The sequence below is a fragment of the Bos grunniens genome, chromosome 27 (genome assembly GCF_055505025.1).
Source record: "Bos grunniens cultivar Pamir isolate PY7600 chromosome 27, Bosgru_T2T1.0, whole genome shotgun sequence".
NCBI lineage: Eukaryota > Metazoa > Chordata > Mammalia > Artiodactyla > Bovidae > Bos > Bos grunniens.
Genome location: NC_141191.1, coordinates 43,511,377 through 43,527,994, shown reverse-complemented (window position 1 = coordinate 43,527,994; position 16,618 = coordinate 43,511,377). Strand labels below are relative to the sequence as shown.

The window sequence follows — 16,618 nt, the reverse complement described above, 5'->3', positions numbered from 1 at the left end:
CTCCCAAATCACTGCAGATGGTGACTGCAGCCATGAAATTAAAAGATGCTTGCTCCTTGGAAGAAAAGCTATGAGCAACCTAGACATTATATTAAAAAGCAGAGACATTACTTTGTCGACAAAGGTCCATATAGTCAAAGCTATGTTTTTTTCCAGTAGTCATGTATGGATGTGAGAGTTGGACCATAAAGAAAGCTGAGCACCGAAGAATTGATGCTGTGGACTGTGGTGTTGGAGAAGACTCTTGAGAGTCCCTTGGACTGCCAGGAGATCAAACCAGTCCATCTTAAAGGAAATCAGTCCTGAATATTCATTGGAAGGACTGATGCTGAAGCTGAAACTCCAATACTTTGGCCACCTGATGTGAAGAACTAACTCATTTGAAAAGACCCTGATGCTGGGAAACATTGAAGGCAGGAGAAGGGGATGGCAGAGGATGAGCTGGTTGGATGGCATCACCGACTCGATGGACATGAGTTTGGGCAAGCTCCAGGAGTTGGTGATGGACAGGGAAGCCTGGCATGCTGCAGTCCATGGGGTCACAAAGATTTGGACACAACTGAGCAACTGAACTGAACTGATAACATTAATAATAAACTTAAAAACTCTGTGAAGAGAAATACCAAAAAATTAGAGTTTGATTTTTTGGAGGGGGAGAATGTTTAATTAAATGCCATTATCAAAGTAGGTTGAAACACTATTAGTTAATGGGTGTTTTTGATGAATTGGGCTAAGATTGACATGCATCACCTTGTTTAATGTTTGCAACGATGCAGTGAGGTAAATATTCTAATTCCAATTTTATTGACAGGTGTGGAAATCCAGGCTCTGAGAGGTTGAGAAACATGCTAGGGGGTCCCTGAGTGGGTGAGGTGAGAGTTGGAAGCCAGCTCTGGAGAGCTCCCTCTCTGAAGGGATTTGGGTGTAAGCTTCCGTAAAGAATGAATATGAAACGACACATAGTTTCTCTCTTTATTAAAGCAGGTTCCAATTCTATTTTGAGAAATGATCTTGGCAACACAACTACTTCAGTTCAGGTGACTACATATGACAAAGCAGTATTTGGAATTACCTTTAAAATACAGAGTATTTCATATATATATATATATATATATATATATTTTTTTTTTTTTTTTTTTTACTAACTCAGCCTACCTGCCTTACTGTTTAATTTCAAATTGCTCTGCTTTTTCTCTATAATAAAAGGCATTTTGTGTTTGGTTCTGGAATCCATTCATGTGAATTCTCCCCTCTACTCATTAAGCAAAATGACTATGATTTGCTTTTATTTAGTTTCTGATTTGTACTCCTCAATTACATCTTGGATTCCTGGGCTCAGGGCCTCGTGGGGAACAGGAGACAGGAACTTGGCTGGCGCCTCCACAGGCAATCGGAAAGCTGGCTGGAGTGGGTGAGCGCTGGCTTCACTGCCTAGGGCAGAGGTCCTGTCTGCAGCCCAGTCACCGACACCTACGGCTTGATGAACACACATCGCAGCCCCGCCTCTGAGGGTCTGTATGTGCCCAAGTTCCCAGGTGATGCCCCTGCACCTGGTTCAGAGACCCGCTCTTGAGAACCATGGACATAGAGTGGCAAAGAGAAATGACTAGTCTGATAAAACCATTGATTTTAGTTGTTTTTAGAGTATATAGACTTGGGCAGGCCCCATCTTTATAGCCAAGTCTGATGATAAATGAAGTAGAAGTTTTCTCTTGAAAAGTTCCTATTTGTGAGTTCACATGTAAGTAAAAGCAGAGTAAAGATTTGTCAAGGGTCTCCAGCGGTTTAAAAACTAGGCCAGATGCCTGTTCTTTAAAGAGGGGTTTACGGTGAGGTTTGTTTCCACATGTGGGCAGACAGTCTCTAAGTCACCCAAGAACCCTCCACTGTGGGGAGGCCCCAGGGGGCCCGCCCGGGGGAGAGGTGGGGGCGCCCACAGACTGGCAGGAGTGCCCATGCCCTGTGCTCAAGAAACGGTTCTGACGTGCTCTTGGCAGCTCTGCCAGCAGCCATTTCAGAGCTTTCGAAACCCTTGGTTGGTGGCCTGGCATGGGTCTCAGCAGAAAGTTATCCTGAGTTCGATTTGAACAGCAGCTGCATCAAACTGCCTCTGGCAGAAACTTCCGGTTCTGGGGCCCACCTGGGATCTGGAGCCCACTCCACAGGTAGCTCACGGCCTGCGCCCTTCACAGCCCTCTTTGGGGTTCCAGAGTGTCAAAAGGGACTTCACTGGTGGTTCAGTGGTTAAGACTCTGCACTTCCAATACAGAGGGCTTGGGTTTGATCCCTGGTGGGGAACTAAGATCCCACATGCCACACAGCACCACCAAAAGATTAAAAAAAAAAAGATAGTGTCAAAGGGTAAAGGCCCTCAGGAGGCCACAAGCACCAGAAACATATGTACTGCTGCTGTCAAAATGGTCTCCCCTCACTTTTTTTCAATTTGGAGACTACAAAATATCAAGCTTGAAAGAGAGGTGGAATCACGACTTTGAAGCAGGCTTAAACTCCCGAGGGAAGCTTGACGGGAGAAGCGTGCCACACTCGGGCCTGGAAAGTTCCAGGCTGAGCTCTCACCCTTGCCAAGGACACAGAGCACGGTGTGTTTGTTGCTGGTGGCAATGGCTTCTTTTCCTTCATTCACTACATAGCTCTCAGTGGCTGGTGGCCTTAAGCTTTACATTTTCTGGAAAACTTTTTTGGTAGGTATTCCAAGGGGAACACAGGACTGATGGGCTAGCTTGCCTTGTAGGAGTAGCCAACTCCAGTTTTTTCTCAGACGCCAAGGACTGAGGAAAGAGGACACAGCCCAGAGACAGAGGACTAAGAGAGGTTTGGGAAAACAGATTCAATCCAGCACCAAAATCAAGAGCTGACACCGGGAGTGAGAGGAAAGGCGTCCTTGGTACAGACGGGACTGTAGACACACTTTCTAGAGGGCAATTTGGCAACGCATGGAAAGTCCTCAGATGAGCAGCTTAGGTCCTTAAATTCCACTTCTGGGATTTGCACCAGGAAACAGGCTGTTCTGTGAACAGGGCTTAGGCACCAGAACGCTCGTTGCAGAATATTTATATTATTAAAAATCAGATATCCCGTAAAGGCAGATAACCTAAATTATGGGAGATCTGTTCTTTAAAATGGGCCTTCCCAGGTGGCTCAGTGGTAAAGAACCCACCTGCCAATGCAGGAGACGCAAGAGACACAGGTTTAATCTCTGGGTCTGGAAGATCCCCTGGAGGAGGAAATGGCAACCCACTGCAGTATTCTTGCCTGGAGAATCCCAGGTGGGATCTTAGTTCCCTGACCTGGGCTCAAACCTATGCCCCCTGCAGGGGACGTGCCGAATCTCACCACTGGACTGCCAGGGACACCCCTCACCTCACCCCACCCCATTTCACTTATTCTTGAGGATGAAGAAACCACCACAAAGCCAGCCTGCTGGGATATAAAGTGGAAATAATACAGACAGAGACTCAAAGAACAGTGGCCCCATGCCACACAGGTAGACTTCATCTCTTTGATCTTAATTTTCCCCATCTGTAAAGTGGGCTTAACAAAAGCTATCCTGCCAATCTGTTAGAGACTGGATTTCATGAGGTGGGCTTGAGCACAGCAACCAGGACATCACAATGCCAACTGAGAGGAGGTGAGACTGTCTGGTTCTCCTGGGCCTGGAGTCAGGCAGTGGGGAGGCCCCTTATCAGCCTCACATGGATAAGCTGATGGATGATGACCAACAGAGGAGGCGGGGAAACAGGCGGGACAGTGGCTTGTCATTTCGTGCTGCTGTGGTTTTCATATGACTTTTTATAAGTCCCAACTGATTACAATTAAATTACACATAATACTCATGAACTCAATGGAACTAATCATGAATACGAACAAAGAAGGAAAAGCAATCTCCTCACCTCACAAAACATAGGCAACTTTTTGGCAAAATCCACCACTCTGGTAATTGCTGGTGTGATGATTTTTGTAAAATGGCTGAAGGCTTCTAAGTCGACCTTTCCACCTTCTGGGGCGTTTACTATCGGTGCCTGTCCGATGTCTTCGGGCTGAGGAGGAGAGACAAGGAGGATTTAAATGAAGACACCGAACAGGTCATTGATCACGGTTCTCCCGCAGCAGGAAATCTCTCCTGAACTGACATATACTGTACGGTTTCCACGTCATTCCGTGAGAGACCGTACAGTTTCCAAGACCTTGAGTTCTCTGAGCAAAGATATATGTTCTTGGTCGTCGCTTTCAAAGGCCCCCAGTGATCACGGTCACAGGGCTGTTGCTGTGGAAAGACACTGAGAGAAAGAGGGAGGAGGAGAAACAAGAATCTTGCTCTGTTTCTGAGTGCATGAAGGGGACCTACATCTGTGGCTCTGGGTGCCGTGTTCAGAGCAGGGCACACTCTGTGGGTGTCCTCCTGTGGGCGGTGGGAGGGGAGGGGGAGCCCCGCACACAGGACCCAAGGATTCACTCTTGCTTGCGATGCCTTTTGCTTGGGTCCCAGTCTGCCCTCCAGAGGCCAGCCCGAAGCTAGCTCCTCAGCTTGGACCGCAACAGGCTGTGGCCTCTCCTTGTATCTCCTGTGCTCACTGGTGCTCCCTGCCAGCAACAGTCCTCCCCGCTGCCCTTTCTGGTCTTTGCCATGGTAATGACTGCCTTGGGTGGTCCTCACCCAGTCCCTGATGGACAGGTGAGCGAAGGAGTGCCCAGGGAGGTTCAGGACCGTTCCGAGGCCAGGACTGGTCCCTGCTCTTCCAGGAGGCCGTGCCTGGGGTCAGAGGAGCCGACACTGCCTGACGGTGGCGTCCTTTGCCCAGAGTCACGGTGGACATGCAGGGGCGAGGAGGCCAGGCTGGGAGGCGGGAAGAGGGCAGACAGGGCAGGAGGTACGGGCTCCGGGAGCCGGTCCAGCAAGTCCGACCCCTCACCGCAGAGTGGCTGCTGAGGCCACCGCTGGGGACAGACTGCATCTGCCTCTACAGGCCCCAGACTTGACTGTGCCTCTGAGTGACCCCCAGAATTGCCGACTCAATAGGTACCTGTTAGAGAATCTGCCTTTCCACCGGCTCCCCAGGGCACGGGTGCCGCTGGCCTGAGCCTGGGCGCTGAGCAGCAGTGGGCGAGCAGTGACCACACCCAACCCCGGGGACCCACTTCCTGCTTGGCTTCCCCCGTCGCCCCTGTTGCTGCTCTCGCCTCCTTTTAGCACAAAGACAAGCAAGGATGGTTCTTTCACTCTCCTACCGCCACGGCACCAGGTCAGAGGGGTGGACCAGGCCGTCCAAAGGTGTGACTGGAGATGTACAGACTGGGGTCGAGGGCGGGGGGATTTTTCAATCTGCTGCTGCTGCTAGGTCACTTCAGTCATGTCCGACTCTGTGCGACCCCATAGATGGCAGCCCACCAGGCTCCCCGTCCCTGGGATTCTCCAGACAAGAACACTGGAGTGGGTTGCCATTTCCTTCTCCAGTGCATGAAAGTGAAAAGTGAAAGTGAATTTCTCAGTCGTGTCTGACTCCTAGCAACCCCATGGACTGCAGCCCACCAGGCTCCTCCGTCCATGGGATTTTCCAATCCACTACATAGCAAACTATGACAGCATTGACCTATTTTGGATTCTCCAGGAGGTTCTTTTGTTTTTTCTACTTTGGGGGGACAGCAAGTGGATGGGAAAGAAAGCTGGTTTCTGTCTTGTTTCATATCAGTGACTATGTTTTGGGGCAACTGTCAGCATAGCAAGCCCATGGAAGGCTGCTGGTTCTCCGGATGCAAATGGAATTGATGGGATAATCACAGGTAGGGCTTCCCTCTCTCTCCTGTCTCTATCTCTCTCTTATACTGAGTTAAGGGACAAGGACTTCCCTGATGGCAGAAAGCAAAGAGGGACTAAAGAATCTTTTGATGAGGGTGAAAAAGGAAAGTGAAAAAGCTGACTTAAAACTCAACATTCAGAAGATGAAGATCATGGCATCCGGTCCCATCACTTTATGGCAAAGAGATGGGGAAAAAATGGAAACAGTCACAGGCTTTATTTTCTTGGGCTCCAAAACTACTGTGGACAGTGACTGCAGCCATGAAATTCAAAGACGCTTGCTCCTGGGAAGAAAAGCTACAACAAACCTAGATTGTGCATTAAAAATCAGAGACACCACTTTGCTGACAAAGGTCCATACAGTCAAAGCTGTGGTGTTTCCAGTAGTCATGTATGGATGTGAAAGTTGGACCATAAAGAAGGCTGAGTGCTGTAGAATTGATGTTTTTAAATTGTGGTACTAGAGAAGACTCTTGAGAGTCCCCTGACTCATTTGAAAAGACCCTGATGCTGGGAAAGATTGAAGGCAGGAGGAGAAGGGGATGACAGAGGATGAGATGGTTGGATGGCATCACCGACTTGATAGACATGAGTTTGAGTAAACTCTGGGAGAGAGTGATGGATAGGGAAGCCTGGCGTGCTGCAGTCCATGGGGTCACAAAGAGTTGGACACGACTGGGTGACTGAACAACAACAACAAGGGAAAAGGTACATCAGGAAGTCTGGGGGTGATTATTCCGATGCACACAGCAGCCTGCCACCCTGCAGACCACCTTGCTGGCCTTTCTGATCCCTGCCACTCTGAAATGTGGCCGGGCTCACCTGCGTGTCTGCTTTATAACTCTCTCACAAAGATCAACTAATAAAAGGAAGATGGTAAAAACGTAGAGAGTTGGATACACACATACATAAGGTGATCTTTGTAAGAAATAAAAATAAAATATTATTTTAATAACCCCATGAATCGCAGCATGCCAGGCCTCCCTGTCCATCACCGACTCCCGGAGTTCACTCAGCCTCACGTCCATCGAGTCGGTGATGCCATCCAGCTATCTCATCCTCTGTCTTCCCCTTCTCCTCCTGCCCCCAATCCCTCCCAGCATCAGAGTCTTTTCCAAATAGTCAACTCTTCGCATGAGGTGGCCAAAGTACTGGCCTCTTCAAATATTTTTCCAGACAAGATGGGCCATCATCACATAAAAATGAATGAAATAATATATGTAGTGGTGTTGTAAGCAAAAAAAGTGGTATTGGCCACACAGGAGATGCAAGTCCTCGTGTATAGAAGCCAGTTCCGTACATGGATACTTATGAAGCAAAGCTGTCTTTAATGAAGGATTTTTAACGGCCTTGCAGGAATAATTCACAACCCCCAAGAGTCACTTTTAATCCTGAGCATAAACACTCAGTCACAACCACCCAGCTGCAGGGAGCATGTGTAAGTGTGTCCAGTGGCTGAGACGGCGGGCTTAGCTGTGGTGTCTCTGAGGGTGGATCCATGGAACTCGATGATCCATTTCACAGATATTTATTGCGCTCAGTTCTGGTTATCTACTGCTGCATAACAAACTCTCCCCAAACCCGAAACACTACTTTTTCATTTAAAACAATACATTTTCACTGAGTCTCAGAGTTCTGGGTGGTTCTTCAGGGGTCCCTCATGAAATCTCAGCAGAGACTGGTGTCATCTGTAGATGACTCCAGTCACACCACTGGTGCCTGGGCGGGTAGGAAGTCTCTCCACATGGCTGCCTGGGGCTTCCTCCCAGCATGGCGGTCTCAAGGCAGGGGAACTCTCACTCTTTTAGTTTGTTAGGGCAGTTGGCTTCCCTCAGAGACCACATGGCATCCCTCTCCAAAATAACCAACTGGAAACTGCAAGGCTTCTTATGACCCAGCCTTAGGAGTCACTCTGCCCAAATCCGTCGCTTCAAGGAATCACAGCCCAGCCCAGATTCAAGGGAAGAGAGGACTAGATGCTACCACTCCTTGGTGAAGAAAGGGAGGAAAGAATTGATTGGCAGTCACCTTAGGGAAAAGCTACCGTCAGCTTCAACCACACATGTGACAGACACTGAAGGTGACAGAGCTGAATGGAACCCTGTCCTTCCCCCAAGGAGATCGGGGGTGGCCCAGGCACAGAAGGGGACTGGCTGACAGAAACAAAGCTCACTGTAGAGACAGACGGGATGATGGAGGCGTTCTGTCTCCCCCAGCATCCCTCGAGGAAAAAATACCCTGGAGAAACAGTTATTTGCATTTGGACCAAGTGGGACAGTTCCTTGAACATATCAAGGATCTAAAAAATATACACTTCACGTCAGCTCCATGACGGGGGGGAGACAGGTGGGTAAAGCAGTGGCTCTGTAAACATCAACGTCCTGAACAGAACCTTGGGCCTGGGTAACCTTACAGCCTGAAGAAAGTCTACTGGCAAATCATTCTGTGCAATGCCTTTCCTGGTTCTTTCTACAGACGATTGAGAAAAGCATTACAAGCCTTTGAGTTAAAGGTATGGATGTGGCTGTTTTAATAATTAAAATCATGCTATCTTGGCTGAAGACTTGGGCGAAAAACCCAAGTTGGCCGTTTGGCCACTTTATGTTGGGCAAACCTCAGGTGGGACACTGGAAGGCCTGGGGCTTGGTTTGCATACCTGTAAAGCGAGGATGGTGATTCCAGCCTACCCAACCCAAAGTGTCGTGAAGTCCAAAGAAGCAATGGATAGGAAGGCCTTTCACAATGGTTAGTTTTCGTTCGTTTGTTTTTTGACATGGACCATTTTAAAAGTCTTTATTGAATTTGTTACATTTTTCCTTCCATTTTATGTTTTGATGTTCTGGCCACAAGGCATGTGGGATCCCAGCTCCCTGACCAGGGACTGAACTGCATTCCCTGCATTGAAAGCCCAAGTCCTAAGCCCTGGACCACCATAAAATGCCTAGTTTTATAAAAATGTCAAACATGGATATTCCAAGGGTCTGGAAAGGCCTGTTTTTCTTTACACTCCCCTCCCCCAACCCTACTCCAGATTCTCATCGCCCCCTGGACCTGACAGCATTGAAAACCCAACGTTTTGACTTCCATTGATGTAAAAATACATTCAATATATGGGTCACTTCTTTATAGGGGTGATTCTAAACGGGATATTTTGGAGTGAGTTTAGGGGATGAAATATGTATATAAATGGGCATCTGAGGGAAGACCTGAGTATAAAAAGGGAGAGCTGGCAGGTAAAGAATTTTGCTAATCAGTTGACCCAGGGCTGGCGTACTTCACAGTAGAAGCAAAGAGCTAACTGCATTAGAATTCAGTGACTCACATGCAGAAGACTGGCCCTGCGCTCCCATCAATAACAGGCGGGAGACACCACCATCCTAGGTTCTGAGCACCCAGGGCACAGAGGCAAACAGAAGCGGAAGCGGAAGCGGAAGCAGAAGGGGCGGGGTCTTACCAGGAACTTCCGCTTCTGCTTCCAGTGGCTGCCCTGGGCGTTTGTGGCCACGTGGGCCTCGGTGACGGTCTTGATGAGCTCCCATTCCTGGTCAGTGGGCTCTGGCTTGTGCCCCATGGATCTCTGCAGCTCCTCCCGCCGCCTCTTCTCCCGGTTCTCCTCGATGAGCTTCCTCTTGGCCAGACGCTTGCTGTCGTCTAGGACCACTGCGGGGGGAGAGGGACACAGAGCAGACGCTCTCCAGACAGCTGGCAGACCAGGGCGGGGCTTGAGCGGCTCAGAGGGGGTCACCTCGAGTCCTTTCTCCTTCGGGGCAAACTGCCACCGGCTAGCCATTGTCCACCACAAGCCCCAGCACCAATTCCCCAAAGCCTAGCAAGCTTTCCAAAACGAAGGTGGGTGGGGGAGACACACTTGGACACCGGCCATCTTAGCTCCACAGAGGGTGACCCTAAATAAGAACGAAGCAGAGCCAGGTAAAGCCCATCCCACCTAGAGGGTCATAGGTGTGTCTGTCTAGCCAGTCATCTGAGTTCACTCTTAAGGTGTCTGTTCTTCCCCTCAGCCCTAGCCTCCCCAAACGGCTCTTAGTAAGGACTTCAGGTTAAAAAAATTCTGGAGCAGTAAACAGAGGCTGGTATCCCTTTCTCAGAGGGAAAAGGAGTCTTGCTCTTCATTTGTTTACTCAAGGCTGATTGGAGTGGCTAGGAGCTTGGCTAGGCCAAGCTCAGCCCTCACAGATACTTTCTTTGCATTGCTGTATTCCTGGTCAACCCTCAAAGTGATTAAAGAGCCCAGGCTTTGGAATCTAGAAAGACTGGGGCTTGAATCCTGAGACTACCACATTCTAGCTGTGTGACCAGCTTACTGAGGGTCTCTGAGCTTTTGATTTTTCCAGTATAAAATGGGATCAATAAGACCTACTTTTCAGGGTATCAGTATGATGATGCTGGACACGTGCTCAGTAAATAGAGCCATGAATTGTATCATTTATCCATGGTCCCCAACCTTTTTGGCACCAGAGACTTATTTTGTGGAAGACACTTTCTTTTTTTCCCTGTGGATTGCAGGTTGGGGGGTGATTTGGGGATGATTCACACACATTGCATTTATTGCACATGTCATTTCTAATCTAACGCTCCTGCTGGTCTGACAGGTGGTACCAGTTCAGGGCCAGAGGTTGAGGACCCCTGATACGCAAAAGGTAAATCAGAAGTGCAGGTAAGAGCAACCTATACTTCTGTGGTTAATTTCCAAAAGGAAAGCATTTCACCAGAAGCTTAGTAGCTCTCAGTGGCACGGAAAGGCTCAGGGCTCATACTACAGAGTCGTAGTGTTTTACCAGTGCTGGATCTCAGCTCTGATCTACTCCAACTCCCTCTTTCACAGAGAAGGAAGAAGGCGATCATGACTTCCCAAAAGTCACACAGCAAGTTAATGGCAGGACCAAGCTAAGACCCAGGACCTCTGACTGCAGTCCTAGAACATCATTGTCCTAGGGCCATTTCCTGAGGAAGGTGTGACCTGCTAGGAAAAGAAAAAAAAAAAAAAAGCAGGCATAGCAGAGGAAGGGAACCAAAAGTGCCTGGTGAATCCATAAACAGAATGAGACCCTGATCGTGGAGACGTGGTTGGATCTTTACAGTGAGGGGGGCACTTAGAAATGTGGGTGGGCTGGGTGAGCCCCGTGAAGTCAGCATGGTTCACCCAGTAAAAGGAGGCAAGGAGAGGGCTGTGCTTATAACCCCACCCCCCAAATGCTTCCCTGGTGTCAGGGACCGTGGCAAATTGGACGTGTATTATTCTAGTTGAATCCTAAGATCAGCGATGACTTCACATAAGGGAAACCTGAAGTTAAGTCAGTGGGCACACAGCTAGTAAGTGGCAGGCCCAGGACGCCAACAGTTTTTCTGATTATAAAACCTGAGCTCTTATAATGAATGCCTCACATGCAAGCAAGTTGCACTCAAAATGAATTTCCACCTAGTGTGGATTAACACTGAGTTTTTAAAGCTCATCAACTTTCGCATCTTTAACTTCCAATAAAACAATGCAACGGACATTCAGCAGGTCCCTTCTCTCCACAGAACCTTAGCAGACATTTTGTTGGCAACCGGTAAAAGCCTTTCTGAGACAAAGAACTCAGCCAGAGGTGGGGATTAACCCATGGTTTCCAGCCTCACGCCCTGACACAACCCTCCTCCTTTTTTTCTATATAAAAGATTCCCCTTCTGTCTTCTTTAATGGGCAAACCAAGGATGTTCCAGAGATTTTTGCTGTTGTTCTTACAGAACTCTGTTTATCACATAAATGTGGCTGTGACTCTTTCCTCTTCATGAGGTCCTCACTGCATTCTTTTTTCCTTCCTCTTTTCTTTAAACTAAAAGTTGAAATCCTTCACCAATGTGCAAAAAATTTATGCCAGAAGAAACTAGTAACCCAGATACCTAGCAAAAGGGAGGGCACACATTCTGAATGGCACGATTCTTATTTCATGATTAGATTAATTAAAGTGACTGGTGTAAATCCCTTGCACAGTGTGGAGAAGAGACCCCGACGGCTAATCTCACTGCCATATGCTGTGGCACTTTGAAAACTGGGGAGGATGACTTCAGCTTGGAATGTTTTTATGGGCTAAAAATATACCAACAACAGCAAAAAGCCAACGGCAGGACGAGTCATGCAATAGGACTCAAGTTCACATTCTTTAGAAATTTCTGAACACGATGTTTTCTGCCAGTGCCCTGACTCCAAAAATGCCCACAAAATAAATTCCTGTCTCTGCTTTTGAAAAAAAAAGAGAATTAGTCCATGCGGTTCTGACCACATGAATGCTGTGTGGAAAATTACACCTCATCAAGGTGGGTGGAAAGACCCCTCATGTGTAACCTCTGTGCAAACAGAGTGTGGCTGCCTGTCCTGCAAGCGTGATGGGGACAGTTTAACCTCTGTCCCTCAGCCATCATCCGGATGCCTCTGGAGTCAGGCGCTGATGGCGAAGGTCAGATGGAAACCGACCAGCCATGGGTGGGAGTGAGGGTCCCTGAAAGGGCTGGGTGCTTGCCCCCTGTCCAAGCATTCCTGCTTTCTTTCCTGCCTGGTTGTTGTCCTTGAGCCACGCTTTCCCCAGTCGCCACTCCCTGAATATGAAGCAAAGGAAGCAAATTGTTACTTACAATCTGTTGCCATGCCAACGTAGATGCATTTTTTAAAGCGACATTCCTGGCACTGATTTCTTGTAACTTTGTCTATGACACACTTTCCTTCATATTTACAGGAATAGGATGGATGGAGATTTTTCTGAATGGTTCTTCTAAAGAAACCCTACATGAAAAAGAAAGACCCAAGACAGCCATTTCAGATTGTCTAGAAATAAAGGCCCGCCAGCATTTTGCATCTTCCTACCACGGTGGCTGGTTTTGGACCTCACCTGTATACAGGCCTGTAGCTCTACCTGTTCCAGTACAGGCAGCTGACCCAAAGTGAATCTAAGTAGGTCTCAATCTGAGGAGAGGGAGAGGTCAGAAGCTGTGGAGTCATCATCTTTCTGGCATTTACTCAAAGCTAACGGGAAAATTGGTGTTCACACTTATGTTTTGCAAACAGTGAGTCATATAAATAAATTATATTATTTCATTTTATAGAATGCCACAGTGTCAAAGTTTCTCAATCGTGTCTGTTTCTTTGCCACCACAGGGACTGTAGCCCACCAGGCTCCTCTGTCCACAGGATTCTCCAGGCAAGAACACTGGAGTGGGTTGCCATGCCCTCCTGCAGGGGATCTTCCCCACGAAGGGGATCTTCCCCACTCAGGGATTGAACTTGGGTCTTCTGCCTTGTAGGCAGATTCTTTACCGTCTGAGCCAAGCTTTGAAGAGGTTTGCTCTTTATACTGGAGAACAAAAAAGCTAGATACTTGTGATGCTCTGTGAATTAGTAATATAATTATCTAGTATTTAAATGCACGTGTTAACTGCCTTTAGAGATTTAGTTTAATTCTGGTTTTTGACTCTTGAGATGGCCGTGACCAGCTCAGATAGCCCTTAAAACAACAGTCATTGGGGAGGAGAAAATTCCAAATTCTTTACCAAATTTTCCCCAAAGCTCGAGGCATTGGACTTCTCCTTTTCTAGCACCCTGTTTCTCCAGGGTCTATAGACACTTGCCCTAAAGTTCAGTGTTTCTTCCTCTCAAGGCACAGGAGAGGGCCACCTGAGGAAAGAAGGAGGTTCCAGGCCTAGGTGACTTATGTAACACCCTCAAGGCGGTGTCCCATGAGAATCCTTTCTGGACATGGTACTCAAGTCATAACAGCAGAAAGCACTCCTTGTGAGTGGCATGGTGCAGAGTGCTGCAGACAAGTGCCACGGCCTCCGTCTCTCCCACAACCTTCTGAGGTCGGTACTCTTAATATTTCCACTGCGGGGATTAAAAAACTAAGCCTCAGACAGGTTCAATCACTTGCCCCAAATCACATGGCAAGTACACGCTGGAACTGGAACCTGGGAATTGGACTGCAAGTCTTACTTATTTAAGTGCTCATATGATATAAACTTAGTCCAGTTTTACTGTATTATTTAAATGTTTTAGATGAACATACTATAAACTGTCCTTTCTCACCCACTCTCAAAAAACCACATCGTTGTATGTTTTAGTATATATTAGCAAGGCACAACAGGTTTTAAAGGACGTTGCCTGTTAAAGCTTAAAGGAACCTCCAACTTGGTTGCATAAATTGGACTTAGATGCCAGCTGATCTAGTGAAAGTCGCTCAGTTGTGTCCGACTCTTTGCGACCCCAAGGACTATCCAGTGCATGGAATTCTCCAGGCCAGAACACTGGAGTGGGTAGCCATTCCCTTCTCCAGGGGATCTTCCCAACCCAGGGATCGAACCCAGGTCTCCTGCATTGCAGGCAGATTCTTTACCAGCTGATCCACCAGGATTAAGCCCAAATTTTAATTATCCCATTTAACCGGCCCTGGCTTTGATTATGTACATATACCATCTGCATATTCCTCACAGACTCAGGAACTCTTCTTTACAAGGAAAAGGTCTGAGGAAGGGTTTTCCATCGGGCAGAGCAGAGTAACCTGGAGGAATGGCGGACTGAGACTCAGGGACTCGGCGTCAGGGCGCGTGTGCTCATCCCTGGTCACTTCTGTTACTCAAGTCCTAACAGAAGAGCTGTCGTATTATATTTGGCTCTGCATCCTTAAACACTGAGCCCATTAGTTTGAATGACGTTGACGAACTGTCATAAGAGTCCCAAAAGCACACATGGGGCAGCGGCTGACATGTGTTTCCTGGGTGTCCATGGTGGGCTGTCCTGCCAGGCTTGGACGTCAGGGCCTGCAGAGGGAAACAAGCTTCCCCGCCTGCCCCCTCCACCCTGTCCTCCTCCCTCCACCCGCCACCCCTACCCTTCGAGGGTTGCACTCGCTTGAAAGGCAGAAGAAGCAGAGATGCTAGCAAGAAGTCAGATGTCACAGGCAGGGAGGAGGGCCACTGGCTGGCATCCTCCTTCTGGTTTCCCTAGAGGTGGCAACACTGAAGGCCGGGGCCTCCACGAGCATGCTGACCGCTGCTCTGAAGTTGGGAGACTGTTCCCCTGAAGTCAGGAGACCCTTCCTCCCTCATCTGCTCACACTGGCTCGTGTCCTGGGGCGGGGCCCACGGAGGAGTCAGACAGGAGCAGGGAGGGGACGAGGTGATGAACCAGAAGCAGACGTAATGAGCATTTTTCCAAAAAGGCTTCTCTGGGAACCTTTAGAAGGAATGAATGAAATAACTGATGCATGGCTTATTTTGAAAAAAAAAAAAAAAAGTTGAGGCAGCAGGCTGTGCCATTCTTAGTGCCATCTTTTCTGTGGCTCATCTCGCTGCTTCTTCTTGGGCACTTCATGGACCAGATCCTTTTTAAGGCTCAGGCTTCCCCTGAGGCATGATAGAAGCAAATTTTGACACATGATGAAGGAACACTTCATTTGAATAAATGTCCAAGATGGTAGGTTCCTTAATTTTAAAAAGGGAGAAACATCAAATTTTGCGAGTGAACTTGGATAGAAAATATTTACTTATAAAAAATCTTTTTGAGACAAAAGAGATGTCTCAGGGACAGAGTAAGGACATATCTTTCACTGATGAGTTGCTGGTGAGCAGAGGTTTTGCTTTTATAAATTGACATTAGACACGTTTCTCTGCATTTTGAGAAGAACTGAATTCATTTCTTAGTGGTCCAGATGATGCCGTAATCAGCGCTAAAAAGTGATTTATTGTAGGAGCATAAACTTTCTTTCTACAAAAGATGCATGAAAACTGGCCTATCCCAACGGACGGAACATCTGATCTGGAAGATTTCCACTGTCTTCCAGGCAAAAACAGGAAGAAAAGAGTCCCTCGGCACACTGTGAGTAGTGGGTAGAAATACTTGTAAATTATAGGTTTGAATAAACAAGATTTGAAGTGCAACTTTTTTCATTTTTGGCCACTTTTAAAAGCCCTGTTTCATTTGAACATCTCTTTTGCTTTTTTTCCAAGATGCTCTGTCCTTATGTTAAGTGATCTGTGTAACTGCCCTTGGGTTTCCCAGGTGACATAAGAGACATGGGTTCGAACCCTGGGTCAGGGAAGATTCCCTGGAGAAGGGCATGGCAACCCACTCCGGAATTCTTGCCTGGAAAATTCCATGGACAGAGAAGCCTGGCAGGCTGCAGTCCATGGGGTCACAAAGAGTCAGACACAACTGAATGACTAAACAGCAAACAGCAGCAGCGAGCATCAAGTCCTCTGCAAGGTACATTGGGTTTTTAGAGTCACTTTGGAAGCTGAATGTTAAATGGAATTTTCATTAGAGTCGCTCCTAGAATTCAAAATTTGTCATTAAAAACTGATTTGAGAGAATCTCAACACTGCATAATCAGGTAGGTAAAAGCCTTCTTAACTGGGGCTAATTTAGAAAAAAAACCCATTTGAATCGCTGAGCTTTTGGAATGAGGGAAAGCATCTACAGAAATGGTTTTATCAGTTTCAAACAAAGCCCATAAAATTGGCCTTTCAAGAGACAGTCTGCAAGTTTCCCAATTAATAAGCAGCCGCAACTTATTTGTAAATAATGTCATCAAACTCCTTATGATATTATTTTCATAGATGTAATAGCAACCTTTAGCCCAATCTTTGTTAAAAGGTTACAAATTCTAGATCAAAGGGGTCTGGATGAATGAGAGCAATATTATATCACATTCCAAAAAAAGAGTCTTGCCTTGAGACCTTAAAAATGACCTCTTTTCACTGGATATATCATCTTAACACTTTAGCAGGCTACATGTTTCCTAATTTTGTGCACAGAAA

General features: G+C 47.3%; 1 protein-coding gene across 30 annotated transcripts in view; it reads right to left on the bottom strand.

Moving 5' to 3' along the window:
• The window catches only part of THRB (thyroid hormone receptor beta), a 445,747-nt gene that overhangs the window by 10,414 nt on the left and 418,715 nt on the right, over positions 1-16,618 (bottom strand). For all 30 annotated transcript variants that reach the window (XM_086380846.1, XM_086380832.1, XM_086380822.1 and 27 more), the window contains 3 exons: positions 12,446-12,593; positions 9,270-9,475; positions 3,912-4,058 (listed from right to left, as the gene is read on the bottom strand). In XM_086380846.1, coding sequence (XP_086236972.1) covers positions 3,912-4,058; positions 9,270-9,475; positions 12,446-12,593 — 501 coding nt within the window. The remainder of the gene's footprint in view (positions 1-3,911; positions 4,059-9,269; positions 9,476-12,445; positions 12,594-16,618) is intronic.